Source organism: Venturia canescens, chromosome 4, assembly GCF_019457755.1.
Source record: "Venturia canescens isolate UGA chromosome 4, ASM1945775v1, whole genome shotgun sequence".
In the NCBI taxonomy this organism is placed as follows: domain Eukaryota; kingdom Metazoa; phylum Arthropoda; class Insecta; order Hymenoptera; family Ichneumonidae; genus Venturia; species Venturia canescens.
Window position 1 is genome coordinate 16079820 of NC_057424.1, and position 23658 is coordinate 16103477.

The 23658-nt window shown below is 43.3% G+C and overlaps 1 protein-coding gene across 1 annotated transcript in view; it reads right to left on the bottom strand.

The window, feature by feature from the left end:
• Positions 1-23515, bottom strand: part of LOC122410144 (unc-112-related protein-like) — a 48644-nt gene extending 25129 nt beyond the window's left edge. Inside the window, exon 1 of the mRNA XM_043418217.1 lies at positions 22533-23515. Within this exon, the coding sequence (XP_043274152.1) occupies positions 22533-22671 (139 nt within the window). The 5' untranslated portion in view covers positions 22672-23515. The remainder of the gene's footprint in view (positions 1-22532) is intronic.
• Between the last annotated feature and the right edge of the window lie 143 nt (positions 23516-23658).

The window sequence follows — 23658 nt, forward strand, 5'->3', positions numbered from 1 at the left end:
TCAGTCTTTGATGAAATTCGGAAAAGAATCGTGACAAAAATCAAATAAATTTACTTTTCATTCAATCAAATTTTGACACATTTTCTCATCGCTACCGTGACGATAAAGACTCTGCGTAAGCGAGATAGAGTCTTTGCGGGAAAATGGGATTGACACAACTCGCATGTCCAAGAGAGCAAAAGAGAGAGAGAAAGAGTGGGTGTCGTAACGGTTGAACAGACCGCCGTGCGGCATTCGGATGATAATATCGGTAATGCATCGGCGGCTGCCTTCTCGCCCCCATTTACGGTTTGTCCGTACCTCTATCCGTTGCCATTCTGACGCTGGAAGAAGAAGCGAAGACGAAGGTTTTGCGGCAAGGCTATTTCGCGCAAACGACGAGCAACTATAAATATCGTCGTTCTTCACTCCCGTTGTCCTCAATGTTCTCGAGTTTATTAAGAACTAGTGGAACTTCGTAATGCAAAGGTTCGTGCGCGATTACGGTTCTTTGTGTAGCCATTTGTGTACACATGTACGAAGACTTCTCGACGCAATTGTGCTGTAATTTGTTACGAGACTCGATAATAGTTGCGTATACAACCACTTTACGATCTCACGCCCATTAATCCACGTGTGTGTGCGTGCACATTTGTGGACGCGGTGGCGGCAATCGCGATGACAAATCCCCGGAGGAACCTCATTGCCCTGTTTCTTGAGGGACGTCGCTGCGCAAGAGTCATAGAAAAGTGCTACCGGACGACGGAAATGATGAATGGTTGAAAAAATCATGGGGTTTTCATCTCGACGTCTCGATGCTACGAACGCTTGACTCACAGCTCCCCTGAGTCGATTAATTTTGGAGTTATTTGGCTCGAAAATGAAGCAGCGACGCGGAATGACGCACCGCTCGTCGTGCGAAATCTCGCCGAGTCCTGAATCGTGCTTCCTTGTGACGAACTTGTACGGAGAACATGGGCGCGAATGCCATTTTCATCCGGAGAGAAAGGAACGAGTATTGCTCTTTTCATTCCTCATTTTATCTTGGCTCGTTGGTCCCACGATGAAAGTGCATCTCGAATGCACTTGCAGAACGGGTCAACGGTTTAGCTCCCTGGAAAGGTCAGTTACCCGAGGACCGAGCCTCTACAAGCGTCTTGTAAGAAGATCATCGCGCGTTTCAGAACGATGATGGAATCGTTGACACTCGTATTTAATGCACTCCTTGCAATTAAGCTTGTCAAAGTTGCAATATTCCATAAAACTTTCTCAGCGAGGGGAACCTTTTTGCAGGCTTACAGCAAAAAACGCATTCCCGTAAATGATGTTTTTAGGCTTTTTTCTTCCTTCGGTATTTTCTCACTCGCTCGAGGGTACGAACATTTTGTAATTCTCAAGACCATTTTGTAGGAGGATCGTTAAGGCCTCAACGAGATTCTCGAACGCATATTTTCACTAGTTTTTTACTCTCAAATTTCTTCTCACATGTGACTTCGGTGAGTGTCTTGCATTGTTTTTTTTTCTCTTTTACGACGGGAGATGAAATTTTTCTTCTTTTGGTCTCGATTATAGTGTTTTTTTTTTTTTTTTTTTTTTTGTATAAAAAAGGCCGCGAGAGCGTTCACGTCGCTTGTTACGCACTCTGTCGAGGCCTGCGAATCGTACGGGAAGAGGGCTCAACGTCAGAGAAGAAAAGTTAGTGAGACTTGGCGCAGCTGACGTCACGAGCTATCTTTAAACCCGACACGAAACAGCCCACACTGCAAAACGAAAGAGTCAACCCTCCGCATCCTCTTTCACTTTCTCCCTTGCTCTGCGTATTCTTACGAAGAATAAATCACAGGAGAGAACACGAGAAAGAGAGAGAGGGAAAAATTTAGAATTGACCTGAGTGAAAAAGGGACGAGGGAAGATTATTGTACAAGAACAGAAAAGAGGGAATAAAGGCTCGTTCACAGTGCAGGTAGCAAAGCCGAAACCTTCATCCTTCCATTATTTCTGATACTGAGAACGTGATGAGATGAAAACTGAAAGAGTGCACGAACTATTAAAATATGTCAGTACACACTTCAGCGTGTGATAGTCAATGAACAGCAAAACAATGAAAAAACAAAATGGAAAATAAGTCGATTTTTTGTCGAGTTTTGTTTCGCGATGCGACTAATTGAATTTTCTGAATCGATGATCAACACAAACGAAGAAAAAACTGACCGTCCATTTCTTGTATAAACTTCTCTTATCGCGACTCCTCATTTAAAAATGACGCGAACAAAAATCTCCCATCACTCAATTGCACGAGGAATAAAGCGGCGTGGAAAATGTTGAAAAAAACGAAACTTCTTATCACATTTGTTTCTGGCAAATGTGCAGTCTGCTTTAAAAAGGCGGACGCAGTGTTGTGAATGTGCATGAGATGAGAAACGGATGCCAGTGCGTGCACCGGGCTGTTCCTACCGGGAGAGGCGTACAATGTACCATTGTCTCATTTACCTCTCTTTCACTTTTCCTCTTTCTCTATTCCCCCCACTTTTGAAGCTTTCGTTCGCAAGGCCGGTTGTACGCTCCGTGATCGGCGATCTCCGCCATTTTGGACGTATGCGAATGTACACGCTAATTGCTTTTCCCAATTCATACAACGTTCGCGTTCAGTGAATATAAAATATTGGACTAGCAAATAAGAATGCGAAGGGGAAGAAACAACGAAAATGACGGATCTGCGTTTGGCTGCACAGGAAAAATCATCGGGGCGATAAAATTTCGGAATTTTTCGCGTAATATTAGCGGATTATTTTTTTATTTAAAAAAAATCAAGCCAAATACGCGGATTGCAGAAAATGCAAAGTTTCTACGCAATCTGAACGCATCGTTAACGCGCGACCACATTATTTTATGGTCAATTTGAAGACGACGCATTTTTTAAATGAGTCAATGCTTATGATTCATTTGAAATGAGTTTGCGACGTCGTAATTTGCCGGACTTTGGTACATATGTGAAATGCGTAACCACGCATTGGAATAGTATTAGCTTTTTAGATGATTCACTTGCTCATTATCGAGAATCGTAATGCAGGGAAATTGCAAGAAAAGTGCGCTCGAAAGCTTCGCTACGATTGGGTTGGTATAGCTGAAAATGAATATAGTTTTGAAAGAATTGTAAAACCGCTCGAAATTGTTAACGAAAAATTTGGCAATTCACTCGAAAAATGAAGCTTCGAGTGAGATTTATCGAAGAGTGTTTCACGGTGGCGTTAATGTGTGCTGCAGAATTTTCAGCGACGACTCGATAATTCCTTCGTAATTACACAGCGTATTGACTCGATCGCGTCGATTTACTTAAAAATAATGAAAAAATGAATTACTCTGACACGAGAATATTTGCACGATTCGAGTCCCGTTCCCGTTCCAAGTGATTGAACGAAACATTCAGGTTTTTGATCGACTCCGAAAAGATGTTGTGCAATTTGAGTCCGAATCGAGTTTTATCGTAAAGTTGCACGAGTTACGACATCGCGAGGGATACGGTTGAATGTAAAAAAGGCCTTCGTGATTTGGCCAATCGATGAGATAATTATCAGCAGACTCAATATTTTCCTGTGTCTATATACAGACACGAATTCGAGGCTATAATTGCAAAAAATTATGCATTCGCAGCAATGCATTTAATATCCGCGTTGCTTATCTTGCCACTGGCATTTATTCGATTGCTTACGTATCCCCGGCGACTATCGCGTTATAAATCGTTTTCGCGCAGCAGCGTGTATTACCGCCGTCATCCAATATCGTCAATATACCGCGAAAGGAATTTACTCATTATGTCATAAGCTACTGTTGAACCGATGCGATCACGCATTACAAAATCTTTGCATCAAGGCCTGTTAAAAATAAGTTGTTTCGTCTCCCTTCGTATTCGCGCCTCCGTTGATTTATTTTTCATTATAAATCTCACTTATCGTAGCATTTTTCTTGCGTGGAATTTCTGTTATCGTGCACGATATTCATTCGTTGAGTAAACATTGAAACTGCTCGAACGATTTTCCAACGCATTGCACACTCCTCAACAACATTTTCTCTCCATTTTATTTCCTGCACTCACGTGACTGTCGACCGTGACAAAGACTCGTGATTTTTTCACAATTCTAATAAATTCCCCTCCCAAATAAACTCGAATTGACAAAATGATTTTTCAAACATTCGGTTACGAGTTGTTACTTCGCTACAAAAAGTCCATCCGGTTTTCCTCTCAGAGCTCAGAAACACTGAGGATTTTTTTGTAGAATTCTTGTAGCTGATTCCACGGTTTTAGTTGTGTGTTCCTCTATACGTTCGTTGCAATAAAAACGGAGAGTGGAACTAGAGATAGGAAAAAATGAGAAAGAACAGAGGGGGGCATAGATCGAAGGAATATGTGCTCGTATGAAACAACGAGGTGCTTTTATAATGGGGCATATGTTTTCTTCATTTTTTTTTCTTTTTTTTATGACTCGTTTCCCTCGGGTTACTTGGGTTACAAGTTACAACTGCACGAGTTTCACTGTACACGCTTTGCTCGCGTACACATAATCGTGCATTTCCATCGATATCGTGCTCCAATTATACGCTTTATATACTGCGAATGTTTGAACGTGCGTCAAAGGGCCGATAACTACTCGATTTAATAAACTGAGAGAGCAGCATTTGTTTATCAACGAGCACTTATCAATTCCAAGCGGTAATTAAAGTGAGCACGAATCTCGAGAATTTCATTTTATTAAAATAAAATAAACGAGATTCGTGTGCGCCCACGATTTTTTTTCTCGTGTTTCTCATTATGTATACGCGAATAACTCTTCGTGCAAGACTTAATTATAGATACGAAAAAAAGTGATAACTCTTGTTACAAAATTGAGGAGAGCAGCGGGCGAACGTGGCAATTTCATTATCACGTCCTTCGACATTTTTTCTCGGTTTCTTATCGGGAGTCCAACTACTCGAACTACGATTTAAATTCTCTGGGAAAAAGGAAAAAAATTTCAACGAGTTTTCGAAGAATTTGACGAGTCTTTCTAAAGAGACATTTGAAACTCTTGCACATGCACACGCCCCTGGGCCAATGACTACGATCTTTGTATAACGCGCTGCAAACTGGAGGGCACGATTTATGGGATGTCGCTTGTTATTTAATCAAATCACAAGTACCCACGTCCAATAGACTTTTCGCGCGTACATGTTTCTTGAGAGGAGCGATCGTCACTAACGGATTTATCGCAGTGGCCTCAACGGATGTGTATTTTATCTATACACACAGATGCACGAATTCATATTTCATATTTAAATGGGATATAGAGATCACGTAACTTCGAGGGGATCATTGGATTAAACGATTTGGCGTACGAAATATGAATTAGACCAATTGGCCAAATCGTGAGTAACGGAGTCTCAAGTTCTTTGCTAAAAACTTTTTTTCAACCGGTAAAAACAATTTTGTACATTGAGTTAGAAAAAACAACGTAAGAGATTCCCAGTTTACGAAATTCGGTTCGACAGCGTACGTTGAGCATTCGTTTTGTCTTCTGTTTCTTAATTTGATAAAAAATTATTGAAAATCGCCAGCACGAAGCGTATCGTTGTCGACGAAAGTTCAAATCATTGCCATTCGCTTACTTTTTTGAGTATTTTCGTGATCTATTGACCATCGTGCGTGCAATAAAAAAAAATTGATCATTTTCGCCATTTCGAAGCGCAGTACAACTCGAAAAATCGCTCTCGCGTGATTAAAATTGAGTAAAAGTAAAAAACACGAAAATACGACGGAGGTCGCCGGTGAAAGTTGCCTCCAAATAGGCACGCGAACACGGAACGTCTTTTTGAGCTTGTCGAGATGCGAGAAATGCACAGGTTACACAGACTGTGCCAGCACCACAGGCCCCTTGACACATGTGACATTTCCCTGATCCTCACTGGGACTTCGTCGACGAGAGTTTCGTGCGTGTTAATAACGTGACCCGGAAGCTCGAAACCTTTCATTCCTCGCGACAAATGTTTTTCTTTTCCTTTCTTTCTGTGGTTTTCTTAGAGAAAACAAGATTTCCTATCCACGCCCATTCAGTATTTCGCATTTCATCGGTCGAGTCTGTGTGACCAACACTAATTTGACGCGATGTGTTGAGGCCCCATGAACCAGGAGCTCGAAGTAATTTCACGTTCTTATTGACAATATCGAATTGAATGGACGCAGCCTCGGGGCTCCGAATTCCAGCGCTTTGCGAGAGATTCGTAAATATTAATAATTCCAGTGAGACATTCGTCGCTTCGATGAATCTGTTGTTTTATTTATTGCTGAGAATGAAATGCGCGTTTTCACGAATCGCGATATTTTCGATCGTTTCGCTTATTTTTTTCACCACCGGCAGCTAATTGGCCATTCGCTTCTTGTCAACGAACGAATTTATCGAGTGAGCATATCCGAACACGAGTTTTTTTGCTATCGGGAGCTCGGCCCTTTCGTGTACTGCGGGGATTATCGGTAAATGGAGTTAACGTTGAATGCTTACGCGGATCGGTGAGCTCCGGTAACGCTTAATCGAACCGGACGTTAATGATAGAGCCAGACAGTGGGAGGCTCGGGTCTCCCCCTGCTTCGTTAAGGCTGTTCGATCAAACCGGAACGCACCTGTCCCGACGTATCGATTATCGATCGTCATGGGATGCTGAATTCACTTTCCTCTTATTACAATTTTCATATCAAATGTCGTGTTCGCAGTGTGTCGAGATCCGGGACGATTTTCTGACCGGGAAGACATGAATTTATACAGTGAATTTCACGTCGTCGATGTACGTTTAAAATTTCACGTTTCTCGTCTCGGATTCATCATCATTTCACACAAATTTGAGCTCAGATTTTACAGCCCGAGTTCCAGGATCGTTCTCGTTGCACGTTTCCTAGTTGCCGTGCTTCTTCGAGCGGAGGAAAATCAATGACAATAAGAAAATCCGCAATGTGGCGATAAGCAAAAGAAATCTGGAAGTTGTCTTGAATTATTCATGGATCGATGAATGATATAGACACAGCATTTGGCACGGACGCAACATTTCTCTGCAACCCAATCACGAACGAAATATCCAATAAAAAAGTACCAGCAAACGTGGCATTGATCCAAGACACGAAAAACTTCGAATCTGGTTAATAAAATATGATCCTTGAATCATTTTGGTTCACATGGACTCGAACGAATTGTCCCGTGTATTTTTTTTATGTGACACTTTTCCTCGGAGACAAGAAAAACATGAATTTTGGAATCGCAAAATCCAATTGCCAATATTTTTCATTATTGTGAATTTTCCATGATGATTTGAAAGCAAATTTTTTCGCAAATAAATTTTCATTCCGTCACAACAATTATTGAATATCGTGTCTCGAAAATCCCGACTTGAATGCTCGTTTTTTTCGAGTTTTGACCGTTCCCTCGATTCGTGTGGTGACGAAAATCCAAGCGGTTCAATGCACGGAGCCCCCGCGATAGGTTCAACCCGGAACGACCCTCCTTGAGAACGTTTTTTCGTCTCCACTTTCATCTACCTGTCGTAAAATTCAAGGGGACAAAAGGGATATACGCTCGAATGGAAAATCCGATGAGCGCTGAGATTGTGAGGCCCATTTTGTGAGCCTCCTGGCACAGAATCACTCCTGGCACGTCGTTAATAGACCAGAGAGAAGTGATCTTGCATTTCGTCTCGTTGCACATCACCGAACAAGGTAGAGGAACTTCGCTCTGAAAAGTTGCTCGGTCACGTTAAATTATGGTCGGACTAATGGCCGCAAATGAGAAGCTTCGAGTCAAGACGAAAAAAAAACAATGAAAATTAAAAGCCCAAAGAAACTCGAAAGCGAAGATGTCCTTGAGCCTTTGCCAACTTTTTCAATGCGATTTATTCGCGATGAAAGAATAAAAAATCTCGAAACTTTACACCTGATTTTGTGGAAAAAAGCGAGTTTACTCTGTCGACTCGAACGGGGTGAAGAACTTTCGAAAAAATCATGCTTTCTCTGAACAGCAACGAAAACGCGCGATTCAATTTTAACTCTCCACGGATTGAAAAAATATACGCAGCGCGTTTAATGACCGACTAACAAACTTAAGAGCGTAAATCTGCTCAGGACCAATACGAAAACGATGAACGCTCGCAGCAAAAACGCTGTGTAAACCAGGTGCCCGGACGTGGGATATTTTTGGATAAGCTTCGATGCTGCGCGTATGGATCTCCTCCGCCTTTGCTCCTGCATGGATTTTACATTTTTTAAAATTGAGCTCTTCGCTGTGCGATCGAAAGCAAAATAATCGATTTTCTGTAAACAATAGTTTGGAGCTCTCCGTAAAAAAAAAAAACGTTGAAATAATGAGAAAAGTTTGTTCGTCATTATGGAAAAATGATCATCGACGCCTCTCACGACTTCGTCGGGGCTTTTTCGGAGTTAGAATCAACGATTTTACTGATGCTACATTCCAATTATGCTTTGCCCCTTATTTAAACATAATTACATAAAATTGGTGGCCTTGAAAATCCTCCGAATTACCTTGACTTCTCGACGTCCATTCGAGAACAACGATTATCGTTTGTCAAAAGACCGTAGAACTCGGAGCTCTCGGATCATCGAGCACAATCCAATTGACTATTCCCCTGCGGTCGTTGCGCCTCGGAACTTCCTTTCGGAAGAGGCTCAAGAAAGTTCGCAACACAAATGATCAAGTAACTGGAAACCCGTCTAACGATTGTGTCAACAAACCGCGAGAAAAGGATTGAAAAATGAGGTTTTTTTCAATAAATGTAACTTTTAATCCCGCTTTACGTAGAGCAGATATTTATAAATTATTGGATAAAGATGCAGCGTGGCCGGACAGCGTTGCGGCCATATACGGTTCTCGTCCTTGGTGCTCTTTAACCACGTAATGAAGTCACTCCGTCAAGGTTTCGGCCAAACTTTAAACTCTCTTTCGTGCTCGTAATCGCGCGCTGTTAGCATCTCTTCGTTTCCGTCGTCAACGTCGATGATTCGGTGACGTCATCGTACGTCCGAAGGCAGAATGAATTCTCGCTATCCCCATCAATTAAACGACTTTTTGTGGCAATTAAAAAATTGCTTATCCCAGGAACGAAATCCTCAATGGAGTGCTACTCGACCGGCGATTCTAAACGGCTTATTTTTCCATGCACGAAAAACATTCCGCCGTCGAAGAATCTCGAGCTCGCGCGAGTGTTCCGGAAGTATTTCCGTGTGAACTAAACGCAGTGAAATTGCCATGCGGCAGGATCGAAAGTCACGGGACGACGGAGAGTGACGACAAAAGTTACAAGCTTTTAAGAAAAAGTGTGTCAAGTATTTCGGAGTTCGTTCGAGCAGGCCAAAAATATCGAGAGCCTTCCACTGCGGTAAACGTATTTTTAAATTTATCATTCCCCAAGAATGCCTGTATTTTCGAGCGCTTCTTATCGGAAGACGAAACTTACCGCTGGTGTTATAAAAACTTATCAATTATTTCGGTGCGTCGGGAGAGCGTTTTATCGATTCAGATACAGCGCTGGCTATCGGCCCGCGTGAGTATTGGAGTTGGTGTAATGGAACACACGTTCATGCGGATGGATGGGAACGAACGAACGTACGGATTGATATAAACGTATAAAGGCGATAGGAGCAGGCTCGCACGACTATCGATATCAGTTTCATTCATGCGTCGACGCCCTTCGCCGCACGAAAAACGTTACGTCACGCGTGTACTATTTCTTATCGAAATCGTTCGGAATAAACCGGAAGAGAAGTACCTACTTTAAAGAGATGGAATTTCTTTCGGCGAGTTTTTCGGTAAAAAAGGGAAGCACGTGTCAAACCACGGGGAAAAACGAAGCTCCGAAATGTGAGGAGTCGTCGCGGTATCCTCGCGTATATATAACGAGGACAAAATAATAATTTTTTTCCTCGTCTGCTGCAGTTGCGAGAAACACGTACTCGAAAAGTGAATCAACAGTTGTTGGTATACGCAGCGATGAGTCAGCTTTCGTTATATACAAATTCGTCCGGAATTGTGGAGCGAAGGAAGAAAGACGCAAAAGTCGAAAACGAGTCGGGCCCGGCTTATGCCGCCGCATATTTTCCCCTCTAATTTACGATCCTCCGCGTTATTCTGTTTTTCTTGAATTTTTTAATCTCCCACATCGTGGAATATTTCTGCGCGCAAAGTGACCGAGCGACGCGGGAGAGCCGAACGTACGGGCGCGCCCTTCCCAAATCGTAACGAGGTCCCTCGTCATGCAACCGTTTTTGCTCCCGCGTACTCGAACCCTCACGGCCTCCGGAATGGTCGCGATCTTTTTCGAGACAATTCTCAAACGGCCCAATAATTAAACACGCCCGCGTCGTTTCTTCACGAAAATAGGAACGGTAACTCCCGCTCTCGTGATCAAACATCCGCTCAATGTTTCATCGGAAGCCAGCACATATGCGAAACCGACGAAAACACTGCTCAAACATTTCGGTTCAACGCGCTCCACCGCGAATGCCGAGGACCGAGAACAATTAACTTGTTTCGTGTGCGTTTGAGTCATCGGGAAAAGAATTATTTTCACGCGCGAGTTCAGAGTAAACGACGAAACAAGGGATTGCGAGTGAAAAAAATCCCGGTCCTTGACTGACGCGTAGCCAGTTCGCACGATGAAAGTGACCGCTTCGACGAAGTCGGCAATCCGCGGCTCGGTCCACTCCACCGTGCGGAATCCCCGACACAAACTTTTCCAGAGCTCTGCACACCGGGAGTGCACGCGTGCAGAGAATTCGACGGATATCCAGCATGTAACTCGAGACTGTTGCGAGTGCATCAACGCCAAGTTTGCATACATGTACGTATATTTTTCTACATCGAGCGTTTTATATACACGCGGATCCCGCACATGGGCCCGCAGCACGAAACCGAACTCTTTCATGAGTCACTGTTTGAAAAACTGTACAAAAGACTTTGATGAAAGTCGTTGCAGGATCTCGATACCGGCGATTCTGATTTATTGGATGGCAAAATCTGAATTTCCTTGGAATTACTGCAAGCGGATACGATAAATAAGAATAAAAACGTTCCACAAATCAGGGAATGATATTCGATTCCTCGCAGTTTGGCTTCTTTTTTTCTACATATTTCCATGGGAAGCGTCGCTCTTGACCACAGTGCTAATCCTTAAGTTTTCCTGTTTCGGAGATAAAAAAATCGGTTGAATCGTTCGAACAAAATGAAAATGATCACCCAATCATTTAAATAGTATTAAAAAAATGAAGCCTGACAGTGTTTAGACGTTTATGCATTCATCCATTCACGGGTGAATGCCCTATTCGTATGAATAGAAAGAAAAGTATGTACAATTGTACTTTAATTCCATCGTGGAGATCGATATTCAGACATAAACGTAGTTGGGGCTATACTCGAGTCGGGTTTGTTGCACATCGTAATAACATAGCCCGAAGAGAGAGAGAGAGAAGAAAAGAGAGAGAGAGAGAGAGAGAGAGAGAGAGAGAGAGAGAGAGAGAGAGAGAGAGAGAGAGAGAGAGAGAGAGAGAGAGAGAGAGAGAGGAGTGGACGGATATTTGTGCCTCAGACGTAGTCTTTGAGGCAAGTGGACAATTTCAATAAAATATAACATTTTTCAGTAACAAAAAATAAGACGAAAAATAATTATTAAATACAACCAAAAATTTAATAGTAATTTCGTAGATACCGCGCTGAATTCACAATAACACAATGGTAGCAAATAATACAGTGCATTTATAACAAGAGATCATTTGTCTAGTAGTGGCAACGACGTAATTCGTGCATTAAAAAATCATACAATAGTAATAAAATAGAGAAAGAGGGTGGGGGGGGGGGGGGGGAGAAAAAGGGGCGAAGGAGAGTTTTGCATTCTAAGACCCGAAGGCCACGACGAATGAGATTATAGTTTAGGAAGATTCGAGTGAATATTATGCTTAATACACACAACCATGCCATAAACTTCGTGGGATCTTTGTTATCGGCCTACGGGTTGAGTTTTCGTAATAATCCCTAACGTTTCCTCTGCTCAATGGTTCGAGGTGGTTGACGTGACGTGCGCACCTCCGAGATCCATTTTTCTCAGGGGTCTCGGATACGTCAGGCCCGAAACGCTTCTCCCCACGCGCCCTCGCGGTCGTTCGATGTAATAGCTTGGCTGCAGGCTGATCTCGAGCCTCTCAGATCGTTCGGCTTCATCCTGAAGGACTCGCAGCTCTTTAGTCGCGTCGAAGAATCCTGTCTTCTCAAATACCGTGGGGAGCTTGCGCAGGAATATAATTCGATTTTCGAAATAGGTGAATAACAGCTTTTCGTAGAAACAATAAAAATTTTCTTCCGTTCTAGATTCCTCCGAAAATCATTCTGTCAACAACTTTGAGCGGAGCTCATCCAATTTGTCACTAAAACGAAGCAGACTCGAGAAGAATAAAAGCGAATGAGCGAGCAGAAAAAAAGATTCTTGCCAACGCGATACGCGCGCGAACATCGAAATTGTATGAGGGCGAGCCAAAAACGCGTGCACGCCAAATCCCACAATCGTCAGGATCCTTGAAAAATTGGCTGCCTCTTTCGACTCTCGAGGCAGATAGAAGAAGCCAAAGAGCGAATCGAGCAGGACGATAAAAGAGGATCTCGGATACGCGAGCCGGTATTCGCGAGTTCTCGCAACACTGTCGTCAGTATAAAAGAGCATGCAAAAAGAGAAAGAAGAGAGCTCGCGAGAGAGAGGGAAGGAGAAATCTCCTGGACCGCACGGAGGTATTTCCAGGCGATCCGATGCAGCGGAGATCTCGTTATAGCTCCGTCTCCGCTCCTCTCTCCCTCCCTCTCCCCGCCGCACACATACCCAGACATCCTTCTCTTTCGTATTGTGAAGAGAAGCTCGGCGAAAGAGGCGCAACGGCCCCGTCTTTGGATCGTGGAGTACCGTAAGTGCGACCTTGCCTTCTTGTACGAAGAGAAATCAAACACAGACCGAGGACACACGGTAGAGCGCGGGCTGCTCTGGGAAGGGGAAAGAGATCTCGTGCAGCCGGGCACACACATACCAACACTCATTCCTATAATTTAATTTAATCTCCTCTAATCGTATCCCATCCCACTAATATACTCGCTGACTAATCGTCGACGTAAAAGTTCATCATCGATCCCATGTTCTATCACCTCGCGGATGAGTCTTTTCGACTTACGATTTTATTTCGTACCTAAAACCCTACGACGACACACACTCCGTTGACAAATATTTTGTCAAATTTTTTCTCCTTGTTCATTCAGCTTGTGTTCGTTGGATTCGCATTCCCATTTTTCAGGATTCTGTCGCGTTTTTTCCAATTTTTTATATTCAGCCGAATGAATGAAATATTAAATGAAAAGTGTTTTTGTCCTCACCCTTTCCTCACAATTTTCGAGCTATTTTCCAGAGAATTTTATAATTTCCTGTGAAGGAAACGCAAATCATAGTTTTCCAATTAATCGATGAAAGTATCAATCGAAATGTGTGCAGCGTGCAACTTTCTCAAGGATTTCTTCCGCGAGACAAGGCCGCCATCGCGTAGACTCGGGCCCGGTTCGCAATCTCCGTTGCTGAATACTCGTATGTACATATGTGACCGCACGTACTCACACGTACATTTTATTAGCCTATGCATACGTATATCCCTGAATAAACACGAGCACATTGATGCGGAGAGGCGTACTTGGGGCCTCTCGAGATGAAATTACAGTCCCTGTAATACGGTAATTCGAGGCGTTGGTATGCCGAGCGTATAAATCGAGTCAAGTGGGGGTGCTGTATGCGCGTGCATTGAGTCAGGATTTTTCGCCTTTGGAGATCGTTTTCACGATCCTAGCTCCGGGGACTCGGGACGAATTTGTCCCTAGAAAGTGCCCAGAAAACGGGAGCAAAGAGCACGCCGCGGACTCGACCTTCTTTCGTGCTCGAATCTCATCGACTGCATCGCACGAGCCACGAGCCCAAGCATCGTTCACTGACAAATCGAAAGAAGTACGAAATTTGTGTCACGAGTGACGCAATTTCAATCGGCTCGTCAACATTCCTCGGAGCTGCGAAAATATCGCAGCATTAAAATTTAAATTACGGATATGAATTATCGCTTCGCACGACACAATTATGTCGATATTCGTGATTTATTTTGTCATCGATATACGCGCCGCGGTATTATGCTCCAAGTCTCGCGAGTGTGCGAGTCGACGTTCGCGTTATTCAAGACTGCGTGGACTGTACGCTTTGTCGAAACGAACACTTGGCTCGCTCTCGAGTGCATTGCATCGACGAAGGATCCGCATATATAGAGCTAGTAAAGCAAGTAATAGCTACATACTATGCACTAAATCGCCCACGTATTTTATAGCTCCTCTGGAGCGAGACCACACTTCGCAGAGAGCGCTGCTTTGTGCACCTTGTCAGCGGGCGAAAGAGCACCTTTTACTATTCCGGTCATGAGGAACGAGCGCGTGTGCACATAAATGTGCTACACCTGCCAGAACCTCGAGAGGAAATCCTCTGAGATTACATAATTTTCGGTGAATATATATTTTCAGTTTCTCAACAATGGAAAAACGTCTCGTTAGATCAGGGACGTTTGGGGCTCGGCACGTGCGAACACACTTTTCTCTCGTAAAATGTCGTCAAGTTTCGTGACGCGAGCGTGCCGAGTGATTTTTCCAATGTTGATTTGTCTCTTTCGTTTTTGTTATAAATGAAAATTGGTTGGATGAATTTACATAAAACGTTGTAAAAGAAAAAGTTTTTATAAACAATTTTCTACTGAGAAATTCACGAAAAATGTGATTTTTTATTCAAACTGTTGCCATTTTCTTTCTAAAGATTATTTTCAAAATTCCCCACGTCGTGCGACAACTAACAGCATATATTTTAAGAATCTTTTTGGTTTTTTGTCCTGCGACGTTTCATTTTTGAGATCTGCTGTTAAAGCCCCTTCAAGGGGTGCCATTTTCAACGCACCATTGTACAAAAAAATACCATAAAAAAAATTGTAAAAAAATGTTTTCCAGTACCTCTGAGTATGCTGAACACGTGTACAAAGTTTCATTTAAATCCATCCAACCAATTTTTATTTATAAAATAAACGAAAAAACACCTTAAATTCCAACGTTTTCACCGTTCACAGCCCTTAAGAAAAGACAGCAATGTAGATCCTGAGGTATCCGCATCAAAGTGGAATTACTCTTCATAATCATCCAATCTTCCAGGACTTTATGCGACCCTGGAGAAATGTGTTTCGCTGAACGATCGTTAATCCCGAAGGAATCGTTTCAAGAATGAGAATAAAAGCGTGAAGCCAAGCGTCGAAGATTTTTTACGCTTTTGCGAAGGCGCTCAGGATCCTCGCAATTAGCATGCTGAGAATAATGTGGAATTAGAAAAATCTTATAATTGTTATAGCCATGAAAAGATAAGAGGTGGGGAGATGGACACTTTTCGCGGAAGCAGCGTAACAAGAATGCAGTCTTGTCATCGAGTCGCTGACGTACGGTACATTGGACCAAAAGAGAGCGAGAGGAGGGGGGAGATGAAAGAAAGATAGAAAGAGAACGGAACAGAATCTTTTCCATCTTGGTCTCGCTGCGTATTCTTTCTCTCTTTCCTTTTTCCCCTCATTCTGTCTGTCTCTCTCTCTCTCTCTCTCTCTCCCTCTGGAGATTCTTTACTCTGTCCCCCAGCGGAATAACTTGTCGCTCTATCCGTGTACCGGGGCTACGAGAGGGTAAAGAGGAGGCAAAGTGGCGTGTGTGATAGCACAGCGAAGAGACTTCTTACCCGTGTCTCGAGACTTCGCAAGCTTCGCAATTTTCTACGCTTCGGGCTTATCTCGTACCAAGTGTCATTGCCGAAAAGAAACGGCTCCTCAGACTCCTCAAAATAGTGTTTCCGCATCGAAGCATTTAGCTTTCTCGCGAACTATCGAAAGCTGCCCATCATTTTTCTTCGTGTCGAAGTTTTCTGAGACGTGAATTTCGTGTCAACGTCAAATTTACGGTTTCTGAGATCGAACGAGGACTTTGTTGCTTCTCTGCCCGTTATTTGTGGTCTCCAAAATCTACGACGTTGGATCAACGGCATTGGAAATCGTCGCGTCCGGTGACTCTCGGTGTCTCGTCACTCCTTAATCATCCCATGGTAACATATGAAGTCATACGAAACGAGCTTCGATGCACGAACTCGTGATTGAGCACGTCTGTGTAAAGAATACAAATTTTTTAGATTCATTTGCGGTCGAGATACTGCATCGAGTCGTCGCGCTCCGTCCCGTTCATCCGGGGCTCGAAACCACCGACGACCGTCCTCGTAATCCAATAGTCCATTTACCTTTGAACGGAATTTTTATTCGGATAAAATCGTCAGCTGAGACTCGTCAGAGGTACACGTCACTCCCGGCGATTCGTGCGGTGGAACGTGAAGATGAAAAATAAGTAACGAATCTTCGGCGGGCCGATGACGCTAATGAGAAAAACAACGGACGTTTTTTTTCCTCGTGTATTTTTCTGTCGTTGCGAAACCTTCGGATTTTCTCGCTCCGTTTTTAAACCCGCAGAAAAAACTCTCCGTGCACGCTCGTGGGCTTTTCAGTCCTCCGCAAGTCGTTCGCGAGCCTCTGATACTTTCCAACTCGACTGTGAGCCTGTACGTGGGTCTGTGTCTGTGTTTATGGAGAGGCAAAAAGCCAAGGGAGATGGACATCGAGTTTATTGGGTCAGTAACATAAAACTATGTACGCCCCCATCGACGTACCAAACGAGTTTACGTTCCACGAACATCTGGCCGAACGTAACTAATTATAAGACTTTTCGAATTTCTCATAACTCCAATCAAGCAAAAACCATTTTCTATTCCTGTTCATGATTCTTTCAGTTTCTCGAGCTCGTCCACCGTTTTTTCACCCCTCGTGTCCGCGTGCCAGAATGTCCAATCGTTATCCTCGATCCTGAAAATTGACCCTGCACTTTGCAACGTCGGAGTCGAACGAAATGGTGTGAAAAATAACTCTCCGATGATTCCAGTAATTCTCCAATTTCGTTCCCTAACGAATTCGCAATTCGTACTTTCTCAACGTACACCGGTGCTTCGTGAAATAAAAAAATTGGCGAATTACAAATATTTTTTTTACAAATTCGTTGGACTCGAACCCTGCGAGCTTCACCGTCCTTTCCCAAGATTCTAAATTATCTGGCCAAAGCCGAATACAGAAAAAGGCAATTCCACACGCCAATAGTCAATGTAAAACTCTTTCTTTCAGCTGCCTGACAAAAGTAGAACGGTATTGAAACAGCACAAACATATTTCTTTAATGAAAGAGCTACTCGTCGCTTGTGGCGCGATATCACAGATCTTCTGCACATCCGCGATTATCGTACAATGTTTATATGTGTATATATCATCATATCCGGTAATTCGGGATGATAATGCATTTATATTGATCTCAAATGTTTCATTTGCGAGAGAGGCTTGGCCTGCGTCCGGTCAATACTTTATCGTATCCTCACTCTGCCCTCTCTCTCTCTCTTCTTTTCGCTCACGCCATTGTTTCCGGCTCGGGTTTGTGCACGTATACAGTGAGTTTTATCAGTGGGGTAATCACTGCAGTGGAGCAGAAAATAAAACATTGCGAAAAGCGCAGATGAACGAGTGCGGGAGAAAGGAAAGAAAATTTTGTACGAACACCAAAGTTTTTTGGCTCGTATTCCAAACTGCAAAACTATGGTGAGCATTTTGTAGCGAAGGAATACGAAACGAGAGGAAAACAAGTGGGAACAAAGTATTTCGAAACAGCGAAATCATTTTCTGAGCATCGAAAAAATTCTCTACACCGGGCCCGGGAGAGTCTTTCGGACTCATTTTTTCTGCTCCTCGAAAACTCGTTTAGAGGCGCTCGGACGTGCTTGGAAGCAAGTGTAAGGATTTTCGGAGGAGCGAAGTCTCATTTTTCTCCTCATTCGCCTTTCTTCCTCGTACCTTTCGAGCTGCTCAAGCTCATTGCGGACTATTGCAGTACGAAGCTTCCCGATTTCTTAGGACTACTCCGCGGTTCCAACGAAATTTATAAATCCTAACAAGAAGCGAAGAAACCAATTGTGCAATTGAGGTTCTACGCGCGTCATCGGTATTTTCTCAACGGTCTCAGCTCCCGTGGCTCCGGCTCGGGCCCATTCGACCAGTTTCAAATTGTAAAATTAGCTAAAAGTTCATTATGTATTAAAAATGTAGAAGCAAGCGTTGGAACTCCGAACGAGTTTCTCGAGGGTGTTGGACGACGGATTTAAAGTTTCCGCCGAGTGGGCAGTGCGCGAATGTTTGTTCTCCACTTGAGACTCGCTGGGACACACAAATATATATTTACACACGTATTTATACGATGGGGCAAAATGGATGGGCGTGGGCGAAGATTTCACCGTGTCCAAGCACCCGGACACTGGCCAAGTCGCCATCACTGTGCACGTCGATGGCGAGCCTTGGCTATACGAGACACGGGGAATAACTTAATAGGAAATGAGTTAAGGAAAAATATAACGCGCAACAAAGAGGCCAGGGGATAGAGAAAACGAAAATACGAAAGAGGCTTAAGGAGAAGGAATTTTGTGAGGCGAGGGTACCGAAAGTGAAGAAATTTCGTGTTTTCTCTTGCCCACATGGGAAAACTGGTTTCCACATTCTCGAGTAAGCCAACTCGAGCTCGATCGGAGCGTCTTTTTCCGGAGTTGCGCGCCCCGAGATCTGCAATAATTGAGAGCTTCCTCGTCGAGTGTTTAATCGCCCCCAAACCTTTGTTCATCCACGTGAAAGTTCATCCGAAAAGGATGAAAGAAAATTCTCTCGTGGACGAGCAAAAAACCAGGATGAGTCGGGATGCTGGAGGTTCGCGAGTTTTGTAGCGAGGGAATGAACAAAGTGCTGCAGAAATGATAAAACGTGGGGCGACAGAGGGAGGGGGAAGAGGCACAGAGGCTCCTCGTATCTTGTTGGAACGAAACGATTCACGAAGGACCGAGATTCCTCCGGCTGCTCGGGCGCCCCGGGGCTCTTTTCGCACCACCAAAAAGTTTATGCGCGCGTACGTATCTGTATTTCTCCGGTATTATATAGCCGTAGCTGCTCGTCCCCGCACGCAGCGAGCTCGGGATTTTTCACTCGGAAGTATGGGAGGCAAAGGGGCGTCGGGGCAAAACAAACTCTCGTAAAGCCTGAGACTGCGCGGATGAGGAGTTATATTTTATCGTTCCAGTGCGACAAGACTGGGCTCGTCGATTTAAATTCGCTGGTTAATGGCGAAAATCGTCGAATTGAACGGTCGGTGGACAAACGAGGCAGTTCTTCGTGCGCTCTGTTATGACCGTTGCGAGAACTCCTCTCGGCCATTTAAGGAAGTTGAGGCTTTAGAATGCAAATGATGTCATCACTTTTAAACCGATTGCATCTTATAAAGTGAAGTGTAAAAAAAAATCAGTTAAATTTTCAGACAGTTTAGGAGCGTTGTTGCTCAGAAAAATCAATAACAATTTGGGCCAAATAACATGTAATCTTATGGAAGTCAAGACACATTCAGTTATATCTCCGTTAAAAATGATGCTAAAAATATGAAATTTTTTGGGCAACATGAGCAAGGCTTGCTGAATAATGTCAATTTTTTTTCAGATTTATTAGGAGATTTGCTGAGATTATATTAATAATAATCTGTTTCCCGTGCAGTTTTTTGAGGCTAGGATCGTCACCGTTCGTGTTTTCGACTGTGCTTTCACCAGTTTTTCGTCTTTTTTCCCCAACTTTTCTTTAAAGTGTATGCAACATTGCCAAATTGTAAACTGGCCTAACTTTTGAAAGGTACAGGTCATAACTTTTGGGTAAAAAAAATGACTGTACAGCCTCAACTTCCTTAAGGTAAGAGTCACGCGACTCTATGGTCAAATGACTATTTATTAATCGTCGAAATAAAATAGGTTATAAGAAAGGTTTTTTCTGTATTGAATAAATCTTGGGGCAATTTAAACTGGATTCGTATAAATTTATACAAGATCATATTTAATAATTTATGATTAAAAATATCTTATGATTGCTTATTTGACCCGGTTTTTCAATATATACATATATATATCGGTTCTCTTTTCACCTGACAGTCGAAAGATATTATAACCTTAACGTTGCCAAGTATATCGAGCCACTTCATGGCAGTCGATCTCCTGCCATTTTCTGACTTTTCATCGAGATTATTTTAAAAATTCTCTTCGAATTAGTCGATGGCCCTATATTTTTATGGTCACATTAGAATCTTTATAATATAATCTATGAGGAGCAATTTTAACATAAACTATATCTAATCGATAAGGAAATGAATTCTGCAATCATAGTGTTGACGGGATGGGTTTCTCATACGATGCCGTGCTATATATTTCTATTTTTGATCGTAAATTTCTTGATGTAATCTTCGGAAACCTATTAAATCCTTTAGCCATATGAAAGTTTATCACGTAAAAATGATATAATTTAAAAATCACGAGTTCGTCTAATATCGACTGTCGCGCGACTCCTACCTTAAGGTAATTCTATCGCTTCAGTCTAAGTAAGTAAGTAAGTAATTAATATTATTGACATATGGAAAAAAATTATTTCTTATAAGTACAATTTTTTTATATGTAATCCTTTAAACGAATGTTCGTATTGAATTATAAAAATGAAAAAAAACGTTAATCCAACGACTCGCGTATTATCCCCAGGTTTACGTTTGGCAACACCGGTTCTCTCCGTCTTTTTTCTACTCGACCACTCGTGAGTGTTTAACCTCTTTTCTGCTGATCTGTCAAATTGAGGTTAGGACTACACTCAGCTGATGCCTTACTGTCATGTCTCTTTATCATAGCGAGTCGTAGGAAATCCAATGCCGGAAGTTCAAATTAAACTTAATATTCCGCAAAAAATAGGCCGATAAGGGCTACTTTTTTTGGGAGTATTAGATTACTACAAGTGTTAAGTATACGAATTGCAGTTTTTTTCCAGAATTTTATGGATTTCTAGGCAAATATACCATTTTGTAGCAACCGGAAGTTAGGTTTTTGCATGCTGTTTTGAAATTCCTCCACGAAAACGACCAATTTTAATAATTAATTTCTCTGAAATTAGGTCGATAACCGACCCTGAAATTTGACACAGCCCTTTATTAAAGGTTTGAGTACAGCATAAATTTTTTTTTTTAAATCTTATGAACTAAGCGCCTGGCGATAGAATTACTTAACTCGAGCATGCAGCTCGAGTGTGTGCTCGAGAAAAAAGCCAACCCCGGTGTGCTCTGCGTGGCCGTAGAGTAGCAGCGTTTCGTGTAAAAGAAAATGGAATTTCGCGAGCTCGAATCGCAGCGGCGATAACGAGAGGCCTCGCGTTGGAATCGAATTTTCGTTATTTTCATGATTGCTTGGGTCAATTGTTCCCCCACATTGAGGCAGGGAGTCATCGAAGTTGGAATCTGCCACGGAACCTCGAGCGGAAGTTAAACCTGTCGAAACTGAATCGTCTCGAACTGAAGAAATATTAAAATGGAGTGGAAAGTGAAGAATTTGATAAATAAAATCGGAGGGATCGACGAGAAGTCGTGTTTTCCGGCACTCAATTTTGCGTTGACGGTGAAGCTCGAAATTTACGACGCCGAGGTTTGCAGCGTCCAACGAAATTGGCGGAAAAAACATTTGCCCTTCGCCAATTTTTCGATTTCACGAAGCGTCGGTGTAGCTTGAAAAACTACGAATTCGCTTGGACTCGAGCCTTGCAAAATTCAGCGTCATCAAAATGCCACGATTTTTATTTGCCGCCTCGATCCGCAGGAAAGCGCGCGAGCGTTTGTGTTCTTTCCAAAATCTTCACTGCCTCCTTAACACATAAATAAGGCCCTCCAGGCCACGCCACGCCACCGCCACCTTCTCAACGTCCTCGTCGCAATGGCGAAACTAGTTCGGACCATCCAGTTTTTCCACTCTCTTGCGAGCTCTGAGCAAGCGAGCCTGTGGAGCGCGCAGTGCCAGGGCAACAGCCAGAACGCAGCATCTCGACGTTTATCGAGGCGTGCAACGACACACACCAAACCCACGACTTGTTGCTCCTCCGCATAAATACAGGCTCGCAGAATTTTCGCTGCACTTTTGCGCCTTTCGATTCTCAATGAGCCTCGTCCGGAGCGCAATTTATTTCTTATTGGATGTCACACAATTGAGGATGAACGATAAAAAAAATAAATAATAGAAAAAAGCGAGTATAAAGATCGAGGCTGAAGCTACTTGCATCGAGTTTTCAATTGCTGTACGAATTCGTGTTAAAATCTAGTCGAGCGATTCGAATTGATTGACCTTTGATTGCTCGGACGAAGATGGCGAGCTCGGTTTGTTTGTTTTTTTCGAACTCCGGAGTCCCGATTTATTTGACAAGAATATTGGTCGATCGGGGGCTTCGAGCAGGGCGCGTAAAAATACGTGAAAAAACACGTCAAAACTTACCGAGGTCTTCGACGAGCCGAAGCATCACACCTCCGATGTGAAGCTCTCCTTTGACCCGAAGACTCCTCTCGACCTGGAGATCGGTGACGTAGACGCGCAGCACCCAGCTGCCGTCTACCTCGTGACCGTCCGAATACATTATGCGATTTTGTCGTTCGTTCGCGGCTTGATATGCACCACGAAAAAGTTGTTAAAACGCACGAAAATGGGGAGCACAGTGGGAAACTAATTTGAAACCTCTTTCGTCTGGTCCGGACGAAAGGGAACGAAAAAAGGGGAGACCGCTTAGCACTTTTCTCACAGTCACAATAATTGTTTATTTTCAAACGATTATTCCTTATCTCTCCTCCTTTTAGCATCGATCTCAATTCAGCGCAGCGAATTCATCGTTGAATCTCCGTTTTCTCGTGCACCTTACACTTGCAACGTATGTACAACCTCAAAAGTGCGAGGGCGTTTTAAATGATCGAAATTTGTTCAGTTTCCTATCTGAAGGAGCGGAAAACAGAGCGCAGTCGAAACAAAACTCGTCGCGAACACTTGTCACGCGGCAATAAACAAAACGTAATTCCAAAAAAGAGTTTAGTGTACTGGGCCTGTGTGTTACACGACTATCGTAACGGAGCGACCAATGCCGTTCTCCGGATAGCAGTGACGCTCGCTTATCTCTCGTAACTTCGTTCTCCAGCAACGCGCTATGTCGCCTGTCGAGTGATGATAATTATAGCGCGCTAAAAAATAAGGAGAATAAAAATGAAAAAGACACACGCGCACTGGGAAATTAGCGACGGTGGTACCGAACGAACTGAATACGAATGTCTAAAAGCCCGCTGAAAAAATCGTTTCTCGGTACTCGGTATAAATCGTTGCGCACGGATCGTGTACAGAGCGCTCGTGGATCGTTTAGTCACGATCACTGGCAGAGCCGGTACTACCCGCTTCTCGCTTTACGCCAAACTGCTCGAGCTCCTCCGCTACCTCCCGAACGACTTCTTTTACCAAGAAATATAACCATTTACAAGCGACGCGCGCTCTCTCTTTGAGGCCCAACAGAGTGCGCGCGCAACGCCATCTCGACTCCTAACCCCTCCACGGCTTCGTCCAACCTTCGAGTTACCGCGCAACC